Genomic DNA, 15358 nt, shown 5'->3' on the forward strand with positions numbered 1-15358 from the left:
ATGATGCGCACAACAGCAAGTTTTCCCTCGTAAAGAAACCAAGGTTTATCGAACCAGGAGGAGCCAAGAAGCACGTTGAAGGTTGATGGCGGCGGGATGTAGTGCGGCGCAACACCGTGGATTCCGGCGCCAACGTGGAACCCGCACAACACAACCAAAGTACTTTGCCCCAACGAAACAAGTGAGGTTGTCAATCTCACCGGCTTGCCGTAACAAAGGATTAACCGTATTGTGTGGAAGATGATTGTTTGCAGAGAAAATAGTAAAAACAAGTATTGCAGCAGATTTGTATTTCAAGTATTAAAGAATGGACCGGGTCCACAAGCTCACTAGAGGTGTCTCTCCCATAAGATAAAAGCATGTTGGGTGAACAAATTACAGTCGGGCAATTGACAAATAGAGAGGGCATAACAATGCACATACATGACATGATAAGTATAGTGAGATTTAATTGGGCATTACGACAAAGTACATAGACCGCCATCCAACCGCATCTATGCCTAAAAAGTCCACCTTCAGAGTTATCGTCCGAACCCCTTCCAATATTAAGTTGCAAAGCAACAGTACAATTGCATTAAGTATGGTGCGTAATGTAATCAACAACTACATCCTCGGACATAGCGCCAATGTTTTATCCCTAGTGGCAACAACGACAACACAACCTTAGAACTTTCTCGTCATCGTCCCGGTGTCAATGCAGGCATGAACCCACTATCGAGCATAAATACTCCCTCTTGGAGTTAAAAGCAAAAACTTGGCCAGAGCCTCTACTAGTAACGGAGAGCATGCAAGATCATAAACAACACATATGTAATAACTTGATAATTAACATGACATGGTATTCTCTATCCATCGGATCCCGACAAACACAACATATAGAATTACAGATAGATGATCTTGATCATGTTAGGCAGCTCACAAGATCCAACAATGAAGCACAATGAGGAGAAGACAACCATCTAGCTACTGCTATGGACCCATAGTCCAGGGGTGAACTACTCACTCATCACTCCGGAGGCGACCATGGCGGTGTAGAGTCCTCCGGGAGATGAATCCCCTCTCCGGCAGGGTGCCGGAGGAGATCTCCGTAATCCCCCGAGATGGGATCGGCGGCGGCGGCGTCTCGCAAGGTTTTCCGTATCGTGGTTTTTCGCATCGGGGTTTCGCGACGGAGGCTTTAAGTAGGCGGAAGGGCAGAGTCGGGGGCCGACGAGGGGCCCACACCACAGGGCGGCGCGGCCCCCTTGGCCGCGCCGCCATGTGGTTTGGCCACCTCGTGGCCCCACTTCGTATGCTCTTCGGTCTTCTCGGAAGGTTCGTGGCGAAATAGGCCCCCGGGTCTTCGTTTCGTCCAATTCCGAGAATATTTCGTTACTAGGATTTCGAAACCAAAAACAGCGTAAAACAGAACCGGCACTTCGGCATCTTGTTAATAGGTTAGTTCCGTAAAATGCACGAATATGACATAAAGTGTGCATAAAACATGTAGGTATCATCAATAATATGGCATAGAACATAAGAAATTATCGATACGTCGGAGACGTATCAAGCATCCCCAAGCTTAGTTCTCGCTCGTCCCGAGCAGGTAAAACGATAACAAAGATAATTTCTGAAGTGATATGCCATCATAACCTTGATCATACTATTTGTAAACATATGTAGTGGATGCAGCGATCAAAACAATGGTAATGACATGAGTAAACAAGTGAATCATAAAGCAAAGACTTTTCATGAATAGTACTTCAAGACAAGCATCAATAAGTCTTGCATAAGAGTTAACTCATAAAGCAATAAATCAAAGTAAAGGTATTGAAGCAACACAAAGGAAGATTAAGTTTCAGCGGTTGCTTTCAACTTGTAACATGTATATCTCATGGATAATTGTCAACATAGAGTAATATAACAAGTACAATATGCAAGTATGTAAGAATCAATGCACAGCTCACACAAGTGTTTGCTTCTTGAGGTGGAGAGAAATAGGTGAACTGACTCAACATAAAAGTAAAGAGAATGGTCCTTCAAAGAGGAAAGCATCGATTGCTATATTTGTGCTAGAGCTTTTATTTTGAAAACATGAAACAATTTTGTCAACGGTAGTAATAAAGCATATGAGTTATGTACATTATATCTTACAAGTTGCAAGCCTCATGCATAGTATACTAATAGTGCCCGCACCTTGTCCTAATTAGCTTGGACTACCGGATCTTTGCAATGCACATGTTTTAACCAAGTGTCACAATGGGGTACCTCCATGCCGCCTGTACAAAGGTCTAAGGAGAAAGCTCGCATTTTGGATTTCTCGCTTTTGATTATTCTCAACTTAGACATCCATACCGGGACAACATGGACAACAGATAATGGACTCCTCTTTAATGCATAAGCATGTGGCAACAATTATTATTCTCATATGAGATTGAGGATATGTGTCCAAAACTGAAACTTCCACCATGATTCATGGCTTTAGTTAGCGGCCCAATGTTCTTCTCTAACAATATGCATGCTCCAACCATAAAGGTGGTAGATCTCTCTTACTTCATACAAGACGGACATGCATAGCAACTCACATGATATTCAACAAAGAATAGTTGATGGCGTCCCCGTAAGCATGGTTATCGCACAACAAGCAACTTAATAAGAGATAAAGTGCATAAGTACATATTCAATACCACAATAGTTTTTAAGCTATTTGTCCCATGAGCTATATATTGCAAAGGTGAATGATGGAATTTTAAAGGTAGCACTCAAGCAATTTACTTTGGAATGGCGGAGAAATACCATGTAGTAGGTAGGTATGGTGGACACAAATGGCATAGTGGTTGGCTCAAGTATTTGGGATGCATGAGAAGTATTCCCTCTCGATACAAGGTTTAGGCTAGCAAGGTTATTTGAAACAAACACAAGGATGAACGGTACAGCAAAACTCACATAAAAGACATATGGTAAACATTATAAGACTCCATACCGTCTTCCTTGTTGTTCAAAACTCAATACTAGATGTTATCTAGACTCTAGAGAAACCAAATATGCAAACCAAATTAGCAAGCTCTAAGTATTTCTTCATTAATGGGTGCAAAGTATATGATGCAAGAGCTTAAACATGAGCACAACAATTGCCAAGTATCAAATTATCCAAGACATTTTAGAATTACTACATGTAGCATTTTCCAATTCCAACCATATAACAATTTAACGAAGAAGAAACTTCGCCATGAATACTATGAGTAGAGCCTAAGGACATATTTGTCCATATGCTACAGACGGAGCGTGTCTCTCTCCCATAAAGTGAATGCTAGGATCCATTTTATTCAAACAAAACAAAAACAAAAACAAACCGACGCTCCAAGCAAAGTACATAAGATGTGACGGAATAAAAATATAGTTTCAGGGGAGGAACCCGATAATGTTGTCGATGAAGAAGGGGATGCCTTGGGCATCCCCAAGCTTAGACGCTTGAGTCTTCTTATAATATGCAGGGGTGAACCACCGGGGCATCCCCAAGCTTAGAGCTTTCACTCTCCTTGATCATATTGCATCATACTCCTCTCTTGATCCTTGAAAACTTCCTCCACACCAAACTCGAAACAACTCATTAGAGGGTTAGTGCATAATAAAAATTCACATGTTCAGAGGTGACACAATCATTCTTAACACTTCTGGACATTGCATAAAGCTACTCGGACATTAATGGATCAAAGAAATTCATCCAACATAGCAAAAGAGGCAATGCGAAATAAAAGACAGAATCTGTCAAAACAGAACAGTCCGTAAAGATGGATTTTATTAGGCCACCAGACTTGCTCAAACGAAAATGCTCAAATTGAATGAAAGTTGCGTACATATCTGAGGATCATGCTCGTAAATTGGCTTAATTTTCTGAGCTACCTACAGGGAGATAGACCCAGATTCGTGACAAGCAAAGAAATCTGGAACTCGCGCAGTAATCCAAATCTAGTACTTACTTTTCTATCAAAGACTTTACTTGGCACAACAAAACATCAAAACTAAGATAAGGAGAGGTTGCTACAGTAGTAAACAACTTCCAAGACTCAAATATAAAACAAAAATACTGTAGTAAAAACATGGGTTGTCTCCCATAAGCGCTTTTCTTTAACGCCTTCAGCCTAGGCGCGTAAAGTGTAACTCAAGTAACATCAAGAGACGAAGCATCAACATCATAATTTGTTCTAATAATAGAATCATAAGGTAACTTCATTCTCTTTCTAGGGAAGTGTTCCATACCTTTCTTGAGAGGAAATTGATATTTAATATTACCTTCCTTCATATCAATAGTAGCACCAACGGTTCGAAGAAAAGGTCTTCCCAATATAATGGGGCAAGATGCATTGCATTCAATATCCAAGACAACAAAATCAACGGGGACAAGGTTATTGTTAACCATAATATGAACATTATCAACTTTCCCCAAAGGTTTCTTTTTAGCATTATCAGCGAGATTAACATCCAGATAACAATTTTTCAATGGTGGCAAGTCAAGCATATCATAGACTTTTTTAGGCATAACATAAATACTTGCACCAAGATCACATAAAGCATTACAATCAAAATCTTTAACTCTCATTTTAATGATGGGCTCCCAACCATCCTCTAGCTTTCTAGGAATAGAAGTTTCAAGTTTTAGTTTCTCTTCTCTAGCTTTTATGAGAGCATTTGTAATATGTTTTGTGAAAGCCAAATTTATAGCACTAGCATTAGGACTTTTAGCAAGTTTTTGTAAGAACTTTATAACTTCAGAGATGTGGCAATCATCAAAATCTAAATCATTACAATCTAAAGCAATGGGATTATCATCCCCAAGGTTGGAAAAAATTTCAGCAGCTTTATCACAAGCAGCTTCAGCAGCTTTAGCAGCTTCAGTAATTTTGCGCGCTTTGCACTAGGAGTAGAAGCATTGCCAACACCAATTATTTTACCATTGATAGTAGGAGGTGCAGCAACATGTGAATCATTAGCATTGCTAGTGGTGGTAATAGTCCAAACTTTAGCTACATTATTCTTTTTAGCTAGTTTTTCATTTTCTTCTCTATCCCACCTAGCACGCAGTTCAGCCATTAATCTTATATTCTCATTAATTCTAACTTGGATGGCATTTGCTGTAGTAACAATTTTATTTTCAATATCCCTATTAGGCATAACTTTCGATTTCAAAAGATCAACATCAGAGGCAAGACTATCAACTCTAGAAACAAGAATATCAATTTTATTGAGCTTTTCCTCAACAGATTTGTTAAAGGCAGTTTGTGTACTAATAAATTCCTTAAGCATGGCTTCAAGTCCAGGGGGTGTATTCCTATTATTGTTGTAAGAATTCCCATAAGAATTAGCATAACCGTTACCATTATTATAAGGATATGGCCTATAGTTATTACTAGAATTGTTCCGATAAGCATTGTTGTTGAAATTATTATTTTTAATGAAGTTTACATCAACATGTTCTTCTTGGGCAACCAATGAAGCTAATGGAACATTATTAGGATCAACATTAGTCCTATCATTCGCAAGCATAGACATAATAGCATCAATCTTATCACTCAAGGAGGAGGATTCTTCAACAGAATTTACCTTCTTACCTTGTGGAGCTCTTTCCGTGTGCCATTCAGAGTAATTAACCATCATATTATCAAGGAGCTTTGTTGCTTCACCAAGAGTGATGGACATAAAGGTACCTCCAGCAGCTGAATCCAATAAATTCCGCGAAGAAAAATTTAGTCCTGCATAGAAGGTTTGGATGATCATCCAAGTAGTCGGTCCATGGGTTGGGCAATTTTTAACTAGAGATTTCATTCTTTCCCAAGCTTGAGCAACATGTTCATTATCCAATTGTTTAAAATTCATTATGCTACTCCTCAAAGATATAATTTTAGCAGGGGGATAATATCTACCAATAAAAGCATCCTTGCATTTAGTCCAGGAATCAATACTATTCTTAGGCAGAGATAGCAACCAATCTTTAGCTCTTCCTCTTAATGAGAAAGGAAACAATTTTAATTTTATAATGTCACCATCTACATCTTTATACTTTTGCATTTCACATAGTTCAACAAAATTATTGAGATGGGCAGCATCATCATCGAACTAACACTCGAAAATTGCTCTCGCATAACAAGATTTAGTAAAGCAGGTTTAATTTCAAAGAATTCTGCTGTAGTAGCAGGTGGAGCAATAGGTGTGCATAGGAAATCATTATTATTTGTGCTAGTGAAGTCACACAACTTAGTATTTTCAGGGTTGGCCATTTTAGCAATAGTAAATAAAGCAAACTAGATAAAGTAAATGCAAGTAAACTAATTTTTTTGTGTTTTTGATATAGCAGTACAAGACAAGTAAATAAAGTAAAACTAGCAACTAATTTTTTTGTGTGTTTTGATATATAAGTGCAGCAAACAAAGTAGTAAATAAAATAAAGCAAGACAAAAACAAAGTAAAGAGATTGAGAAGTGGAGACTCCCTTGCAGCCGTGTCTTGATCTCCCCGACAACGGCGCCGTAAAATATGCTTGATGGCGTGTATTTCACACGTTCGTTGGGCAACCCCAAGAGGAAGGTATGATGCGCACAGCAGCAAGTTTTCCCTCGTAAAGAAACCAAGGTTTATCGAACCAGGAGGAGCCAAGAAGCACGTTGAAGGTTGATGGCGGCGGGATGTAGTGCGGCGCAACACCAGGGATTCCGGCGCCAACGTGGAACCCGCACAACACAACCAAAGTACTTTGCCCCAACGAAACAAGTGAGGTTGTCAATCTCACCGGCTTGCCGTAACAAAGGATTAACCGTATTGTGTGGAAGATGATTGTTTGCAGAGAAAATAGTAAAAACAAGTATTGCAAGCAGATTTGTATTTCAAGTATTAAAGAATGGACCGGGGTCCACAGCTCACTAGAGGTGTCTCTCCCATAGGATAAAAGCATGTTGGGTGAACAAATTACAGTCGGGCAATTGACAAATAGAGAGGGCATAACAATGCACATACATGACATGATAAGTATAGTGAGATTTAATTGGGCATTACGACAAAGTACATAGACCGCCATCCAACTGCATCTATGCCTAAAAAGTCCACCTTCAGGTTATCGTCCGAACCCCTTCCAGCATTAAGTTGTAAAGCAACAGACAATTGCATTAAGTATGGCGCGTAATGTAATCAACAACTACATCCTCGGACATAGCGCCAATGTTTTATCCCTAGTGGCAACAAGACAACACAACCTTAGAACTTTCTCGTCACCGTCCTGGTGTCAATGCAGCATGAACCCACTATCGAGCATAAATACTCCCTCTTGGAGTTAAAAGCAAAAACTTGGCCAGAGCCTCTACTAGTAACGGAGAGCATGCAAGATCATAAACAACACATATGTAATAACTTGATAATTAACATGACATGGTATTCTCTATCCATCGGATCCCGACAAACACAACATATAGAATTACAGTATAGATGATCTTGATCATGTTAGGCAGCTCACAAGATCCAACAATGAAGCACAATGAGGAGAAGACAACCATCTAGCTACCGCTATGGACCCATAGTCCAGGGGTGAACTACTCACTCATCACTCCGGAGGCGACCATGGCGGTGTAGAGTCCTCCGGGAGATGAATCCCCTCTCCGGCAGGGTGCCGGAGGAGATCTCCGTAATCCCCCGAGATGGGATCGGCGGCGGCGGCGTCTCGCAAGGTTTTCCGTATCGTGGTTTTTCGCATCGTGGGTTTCGCGACGAAGGCTTTAAGTAGGCGGAAGGGCAGAGTCGGGGCCCGACGAGGGGCCCACACCACGGGCGGCGCGGGCCCCCTTGGCCGCGCCGCCATGTGGTTTGGCCACCTCGTGGCCCCACTTCGTATGCTCTTCGGTCTTCTGGAAGGTTCGTGGCGAAATAGGCACCTGGGTCTTCGTTTCGTCCAATTCCGAGAATATTTCGTTACTAGGATTTCTGAAACCAAAAACAGCAGAAAACAGGGAACTGGCACTTCGGCATCTTGTTAATAGGTTAGTTCCAGAAAATGCACAAATATGACATAAAGTGTGCATAAAACATGTAGGTATCATCAATAATATGGCATAGAACATAAGAAATTATCGATACGTCGGAGACGTATCAGGTATCTTTTGTTTTTGAATGATATTATGGGAGTGATGATTCCATGTTTGTGCACTTTATACTCCAATGCAAATTGTCTAGTTTTGTGCACAAACCTTGGGGAGCTTCCTCATATTATTTAGAGCAATCTTCTTGATCTTATCATAATATCTATCTTTCTTTTGGTATCCTCTTTGTGGTTCATTTGGTTGCTTGCTTAATTTGTTGAAGGTTCTAGACTTTGTTATCTTTTTGCAATCTTTGATCCTATCTATAGTGTGATTCCTTCCGAATATTTGTCATTGGATATGTGCATTTGATTCCACTCAAATTATGAGAAATGCACACGCTATGGAGGAACTCTCACTATATTGGCCTTCTAAATTTTTCACCCATTTCGGCAATTGGTGCCGATGGGGGAGAAGTTTGGAGGGTTTAAGGGAATTTGGTTATGTCTTTGCTTTGTGCTTAAGCATGTGCCTTTATTGCATTGCATCTTGTTGCTTTGCATAGTTGAATATTTAGAGGAAACTCCACTAGGCTTTGAATGCCAATATATGCAATGAAAGTCAAGATCATTCACACATGCATATATTATGGGGGAGTTTGCTCTATATATTCAACTTATTTGTTTGTTAAATTCCTTATATAAATCCTCTCAAAGAGATTGTCATCAATTACCAAAATGGGGGAGATTGAAAGTGCATGGAGCCCCCATGTGTGGTTTTGGTAATTAATGAAAATTCCTATGGACTAATGTTTGCATTAAGTTATATTTGTAGGAGTTGTCCATAGGCAATTCTTGAACCATATGTTGGCTTCAAGGTTGCAATAAGAAGAAATTGATGAAGGATATCAAGTGTCAAGTATGTCTTGAAGATGAAGATGAAGTGAGCCCTCAAGTTACTTCAAGACATCAACATGATGAAGAATGATGAAATGAACTGCAAGTTCAAGATGAGCCATCTCGAAGAGATCCTTTGCTTGAGTCTAGCCATCCATATGGTGATCATGGATATGTGAAGATGCACCGAAGAAGAAGCTCTCCCATGGTGGATTATGGGGGAGCAATCCACATGATGGTCATGGTTATGTGAAGATGCGCCGAAGAAGAAGCTCTCCCATGGTGGTTTATGGGGGAGCAATCTACAAGACTTCGTCAAGCAAGCACAAGCAAGAAAGGCGTTCCATCTTGTTGAGGTCAAGATCGTCGTCATCAAGCTCAAGTGGAACGCGCAAGTATAAGGTTTGCTCTTGATAGGGTTTCTTTCTCACCGGTCTCATAGTGTAGTTGGAGACCGGTTTATAGTTTAGTTGCCGTACTATCAAGAGGGCTCTCGAGTGAGTAACTCGATCGTATCGTTCGGAGAGAGCTCAAACCTTTGCATCCTTGCATCATCTTTCTTGGTTGTTATTTGGACCTTATCCATGTGATGTTTTAGAGCTTGTGCTTATTCTCATGACAAGCTCTAGTTCATCGAAAACGGATTTTGCATAGATCACTTGTTGCGTTTTCGAGTTTGGTTCATCATATTTCTTGGTTGTTATTTGGATCTTATCCATGTGATGATTTAGAGCTTGTGTTTATTCTCATGACAAGCTCTAGTTCATCAAGAATGGTTTTTGCACGGGCAACTTGTTGCATTTTCGAGATTGGAGGTTTTACCGGTATGTCTTTTTTAGAGAGGTCAAACCTTTCATCATTTGTTTCTATCCTCCCTTGTTGGACTATGATGGTTTCCTGCATGATCTTATAGAGCTTGTTCCTAGCTTCAAAACAAGCCAAAGATCATCAAAATCGGAGTCCGAATGCTAAAGTTATGCCCGTTTTAGTTTTGGTGTTTCTGCAGTTTGCTTGGCCGGATTTTTCCAGAATATCCGGGCTGGATTAGAAATATCCGGCCCCCTCGAAATCGGCTAAGGACCTAAGGATTTGCTGCTCAGTATAGGGGCCGGACATTTGCCCGGATATTGTCCCGGTTTTGTCCCAGGGCCGGATTATCCGGGCCGGACATTTCAGAAATATCCGGGCCCTTCAAAAATGGCTAAGGACCTGAAGAAAAGCAAGTCTGATGTGAGGCCGGACTTTTGGCCGGATTTTGACCAGGTTTTGTCCCTGAGGCCGGATTATCCGGGGGGGGGGGGGCGCGGATTATCCGGCCCTAGTTTTGCCCAACGGCTCGATTTTCTTGGGGGGTATAAATACCCCCTTCTTCCTCCTTGGGATGTGGCTTCTCTCACTCTCTCTCTCCTCCATTGTTGAACAAGAGAAGCTTGCACTATCTCTCAATCCCTCCATGATTCTTGCCCCCATTTGAGGGAAAAGAGAGAGGAGATCTAGATCTACACTTCTACCAATCAAATCCATCTCTTTGTGAGTAGAACTCTCTAGATCTAGATCTTGGTGTTCTTTGTGAATTCTTTTGTTCTTCCTCTCTTATTCCCCCAATAGCTTTTGTAGCTTTGTTGGAATTTGAGAGAGAAGGACTTGAGCATCTTTGTGGTGTTCTTGCCATTGCATTTGGTGCATCGGTTTGAGTTCTCCACGGTGATTCGTGGTGGTGAAAGCAAGAAGGTTGTTACTCTTGGGTTCTTGGAACCCTAGATCGGATTCTACGCCTTTGTGGCGATTTGTTGGGAGCCTCCAATTAAGTTGTGGATGTGTGCCCCAATCTTTGTGTAAGGCCCGGTTTCCGCCTCGAAGGAAATCCCTTAGTGGAACCGTGACCTAGGCCTTTGTGGTGAGGGTCACCGGAGATTTAGGTGAGGCGCCTTCGTGGCGTTCGGTGTGTGGTGTGAGTACCGCATCTTGGGGTGAGGCCTTTGTGGCGTTGGTGTGCATCGAGCAACCACACCTCAAGGTGAGCCTCTTGTGGCGTTCGGGAGCACTAAGCAACCGCACCTCTCCACCGGAGATTAGCACTCGCAAGAGTGTGAACTCCGGGATAAATCATCGTCTCCCGCGTGCCTCGGTTATCTCTATACCCGAGCTCTTTACTTATGCACTTTACCTTGTGATAGCCATCGTGCTTGAAGTTATATATATCTTGCTATCACATACTTGCTTGTATTGCTTAGCATAAGTTGTTGGTGCACATAGGTGAACCTTTGCTTAGAATAAGTTGTTGGTGCACATAGGTGAACTATAGTATATAGGCTTTGGGCTTGACAAAGTAAACGCTAGTTTTATTCCGCATTTGTTAAGCCCATCTCGTAAAAGTTTTAAATCGCCTATTCACCCCCCCCCTCTAGGCGACATCCGTGTCCTTTCAACTTGGCTCCAGCTAGCTCGTCAAGCAATTTATCAACAACAGGCATGGGATACTTGTTTTTACTGTGATGGAGTTCAGACCCCTGTAATCAACACAGAACCTCCAACTCCCATCCTTTTTGCGCACTAAAATCACAGGTGAGGCAAATGGACTTGTGTTGTCTTGTATTATACCCCGTCCGAGCATAGCCTTCACTTGCTGCTCAATTTCAGTTTTTTGGTGTGGAGCATATCTGTAAGGCCCACAGTTCGTTGGAGTTGTCCCTGGTATCAGAGGAATATGGTGATCGAACTTCCTTGGTGGTGGTAAGGAAGTTGGCTCTTCGAACAATGTGTTGTACTCATCCACCACCTGTTGAATGGAAGGAGGAGTTGTCTCCACAATAGACACTATACCATCCCCAATGTGATACAACTCGAGCATTTGATGCAATTCTCCTTTTTTAAGTAATGCAGCCAGAGCCTGGGCTGACATAGTTGTACAACTCTCCCCTTGAGGTTGGACTCCTCTAAGCGTTATTGTCGAGCCTTCATGCTTGAACCGCATCGTCTTCCTCTTCCAGTTGATCCATATTTTCCCGTTATTTTGGTTCTCTAGCCAATCCATGCCCAATATTATGTCGTATGTTGTGAGAGGTAGAATTTTCAGATCTGTTGTGAACTTGTGCCCTTGGGTGTGCCAAGTCACTACTGACAACATCTGTGAACACTGGATTTTACCCCCACCAGCCACACTAACTTACGCCATTGGTATTTCCGTGGTTTGCATTTGTAGTTTGGTAGCCAGTTGTTGACTGACAAAGTTACTTGAGCTGCCCGAGTCAATCAAGATAAGCACGGTGTGCTTTCTCACCACCCCTTGCAGCCGCATGCTGCGACGACTGGTAGTGCCAGTTACAACATGGACCGAGAGCTTCATCATTTCTTCTGTGTCAGACTCATCCGTGCTAGACTCGTCGTTCTCGGAGGCCACTTCTTGGAGATTGTCACTTATCTGCAAAGCTTCTAAGAGTTCTTCCAATACATGCAGTTGAACTTGAGCTAGACATTTGTGACCCGGTCTGAATTTTTCACCACATTTGAAGCATTCTCCACGTGCACGGCGCTGAGCTCGCAGAGAGTCAAATTTGGACGCCACATGTGCTTTATCGTCTGCCTTGTTCTGCTCTGGAGATGCCCCAAGAAACCCAGGCAATTGACCATGTTGTTTGTACTTCATTCTGAGAGCATCACGTTGGCTATACTTGTTTGCTGGTGGAGCGAGATCCTCAGCCAGAAGAGCCTCCTGTGTTTATGCCATGGAAAAAGCCAGATCAACTGTGCTAGGATATGCAACTCAATAACTTTTCTAATATCTGATCCAAGCCCAGCTAGAAAACGCCTCACAAAGAAGGTTTCATGATACCAGTGATTGTTGTGCAAGATTTTATGCATGAGCTCCTCAAATTTACGAGCATAATCATCTACTGAACCAGTTTGCTTGTGAGCAAAGAAGGTATCCATAATTCTAGCGTACTTGCCTCTATTAAATTTGGTGAAAACTCCTACACATAATTCTCGCCAAGTAATTCTCGCCAAGTAGCAACACTATGCAATGCTTCATATGTTTGCAACCATAATGCAACATTACCTCTAAAATGCATATAGTAGCAAAATCTACCCACATTTTTTTTGAACATTGTAAAGCCTAGAGTACTTCTCACAACTCTTTTTCCACCTGTTAGGATTATCGCCATCAAAGTTAGGGAAATCAGATTTGGGTAATCTAGGACCAAAACCATGCCTATTAGTATGGAACGTGTGTTCGGTTTTAGTTTGCTCGTCATCATCGTTATTATCAGATAAGGCATAAGTTTCAGCGTGGGTAACAGATCGCTCACCCTTGACTAGAGATTCTCTCCCATACCAGTACCCACCCTGGAAACGATGTTGTGGACGGTGCCCTTCAGGCCGAAGCGGACCCGGGTCCCGATCGACGGACTCCGGTGTCGAGAGCTTGGCAGCGGTTGTCTCCATGGACGTCAGCCGCGTCGCCACACGCTCCATCGACTGCTTCAATTACTCCACCGAGCGACCCAAGCCGGTGTTGGCTTGAATCACCCGATCGATGGTGGATTCCACCTTCGAGGCGCTCCGCACGAGTCCTGCTGCGTGAGGGCGAGCTTGTCGAGCACCGAGTTGATCTCCGTGATGCGAAGATCGTTGGCCTGCCCCGCCTCTGCGGTCGGCTTGTTCGCCTCCATCGTCGCCGCCAGCAGCTGGCGCAGATCGGCGATGGTCATCTCCGCCATCTCCACCCGCTGGGTCAGATTCAATCGGCCGGATTTCGCCGTCGTGGAACACTATCCTCCGGCGAACCGAATTAGGGTAGACCCGAAGGTGTTTTGTGCAGATCCGTAAGGATCTGCACCCGTCGTCCGGATTTATCGACCAGAATCATCGATTCGCACACGGGGAGAAAAATCCAGGGCCGAAACTGCTCTGATACCACTTGCTATGACCTTGATCGCAATCCTCGCGTCACGCACATGCAACGGGATCTAGTCCTTGATTTAACAGGGATGATATAGAGTTTTGGAGTTGCACCGAAGCAAGAGGGGGAAGGAGAGGTTCTAGGGTAATCTCATTACAATCATGATATCGTTCCCCAGCCACACGCGTTGCTACTTACCCGATACATTGTCCTTGCTGATGATGGGCTGGGCCGTGATGGTCTTCATCTGGTGGGCCTTGGCCCAACAGATGTCATGCTTCCTGCATCTCCTCGTGACTGGTATCATAGCAGAGCCATACAGTTTAGAGAGATTGCAAGCAGCCGAACGTTCACTGAAAGAGACCCCCACCCTACTGTTTTGAACAGTGTATTGGTATTTCAAACACACTTTGAAAATGTATCTACTTGTTTAGTGAGTCATATTTCGAAGTGCTGATATAAATGTTGAGAGCCAGTTTTTATAATATTTGCTCAAAAATGTTCAGAGGCAGTTTTTATAATATTGCTAAAAAGTGTTCAGAGGCAGTTCACAGGTGAAAAAATTCAGAAGCAGTTCACAGGTAAAAAATAATAATCAGAGACAGCTTTGTGAAGTGCCTCTTAATATGTTCGGAGGCAATTTGTAAAGTGCCTCTTAAAATCTTCAGAGGCAGTTTTAAAGTGCCTCAAAACTGTCCGCTCAGGGGTACTTTTTCAAAGTGTCGTAAAATGTTTTTAGCAACATCACTAATTCGGCATTCCAAAGTGCCTGTACAGATACTTTCGGGTACTTATTTGATTTTTTAATGCGCCTTTGAATGCCTTGGCCACAGTGACGTAATGTGTTGGCTGTTTCTTTAGATCATCGTATTCGCTAGTACGCAGTGCGTGGGACGAATCTTCAGGCTTTTGTCATTGGGAAAATGTAAGTTGATCATTCATCAGTTGTATCCTTATTTTTTCGGGTGCAGAAAGCGGAGTTGGGGCAGTTGTTTCCAAACGCTCAACAAGAGAATCTATGCCTAAAGATAACAGAGCCTTGGATTCTTTAATCTTTATTGGGTTTGACATTGAAAAAGGCAGTGTCATTATCAAGATATACAAAAAGAAAGACCAGTATGAAATAAAGATGGTTGTGCGCATAGACTGATGCGAGGTCGATCAATTTAGATCTTTTCTCCAGACAACCAGCGGGTGTAGAACGCCAGAGATTCTTTTGGCTTGTACTCAGGAACAGTGTGTCCAGATCCCTGAAACATGAATCTTATTAAAAGGACTGAGCCAAATTACAGTTACACTGGAAAAAATAGTAAAAAGTGGACCAACTCTCGTCAATTTGTTGAGATCCTCATTCAGCTAAAAGAAATTGAAGTGATAAAGTTTTGGTTTAAACACAGTAGTTACTGTAGTCCGACCAGTCATGTCAAACTGGTGGAGGTTCACAAATCACCAGGGTAAGTCATTGATGCAGAAAAAGGTCTAATAAGCTGGTTGTATTTCTAGAGTATTTTTCTGCTATAGAA

At 42.3% G+C, this 15358-nt stretch overlaps 1 protein-coding gene across 1 annotated transcript in view; it reads right to left on the reverse strand.

Moving 5' to 3' along the window:
• Window positions 1-14877: 14877 nt before the first annotated feature.
• LOC124675613 (serine carboxypeptidase 1-like) overlaps window positions 14878-15358 on the reverse strand; it is a 29819-nt gene continuing 29338 nt past the window's right edge. The window contains exon 13 of the mRNA XM_047211681.1: window positions 14878-15085. Within this exon, the coding sequence (XP_047067637.1) occupies window positions 15002-15085 (84 nt within the window). The 3' untranslated portion in view covers window positions 14878-15001. The remainder of the gene's footprint in view (window positions 15086-15358) is intronic.

This window comes from Lolium rigidum, chromosome 7 (genome assembly GCF_022539505.1).
Source record: "Lolium rigidum isolate FL_2022 chromosome 7, APGP_CSIRO_Lrig_0.1, whole genome shotgun sequence".
Taxonomy (NCBI): Eukaryota; Viridiplantae; Streptophyta; class Magnoliopsida; order Poales; family Poaceae; genus Lolium; species Lolium rigidum.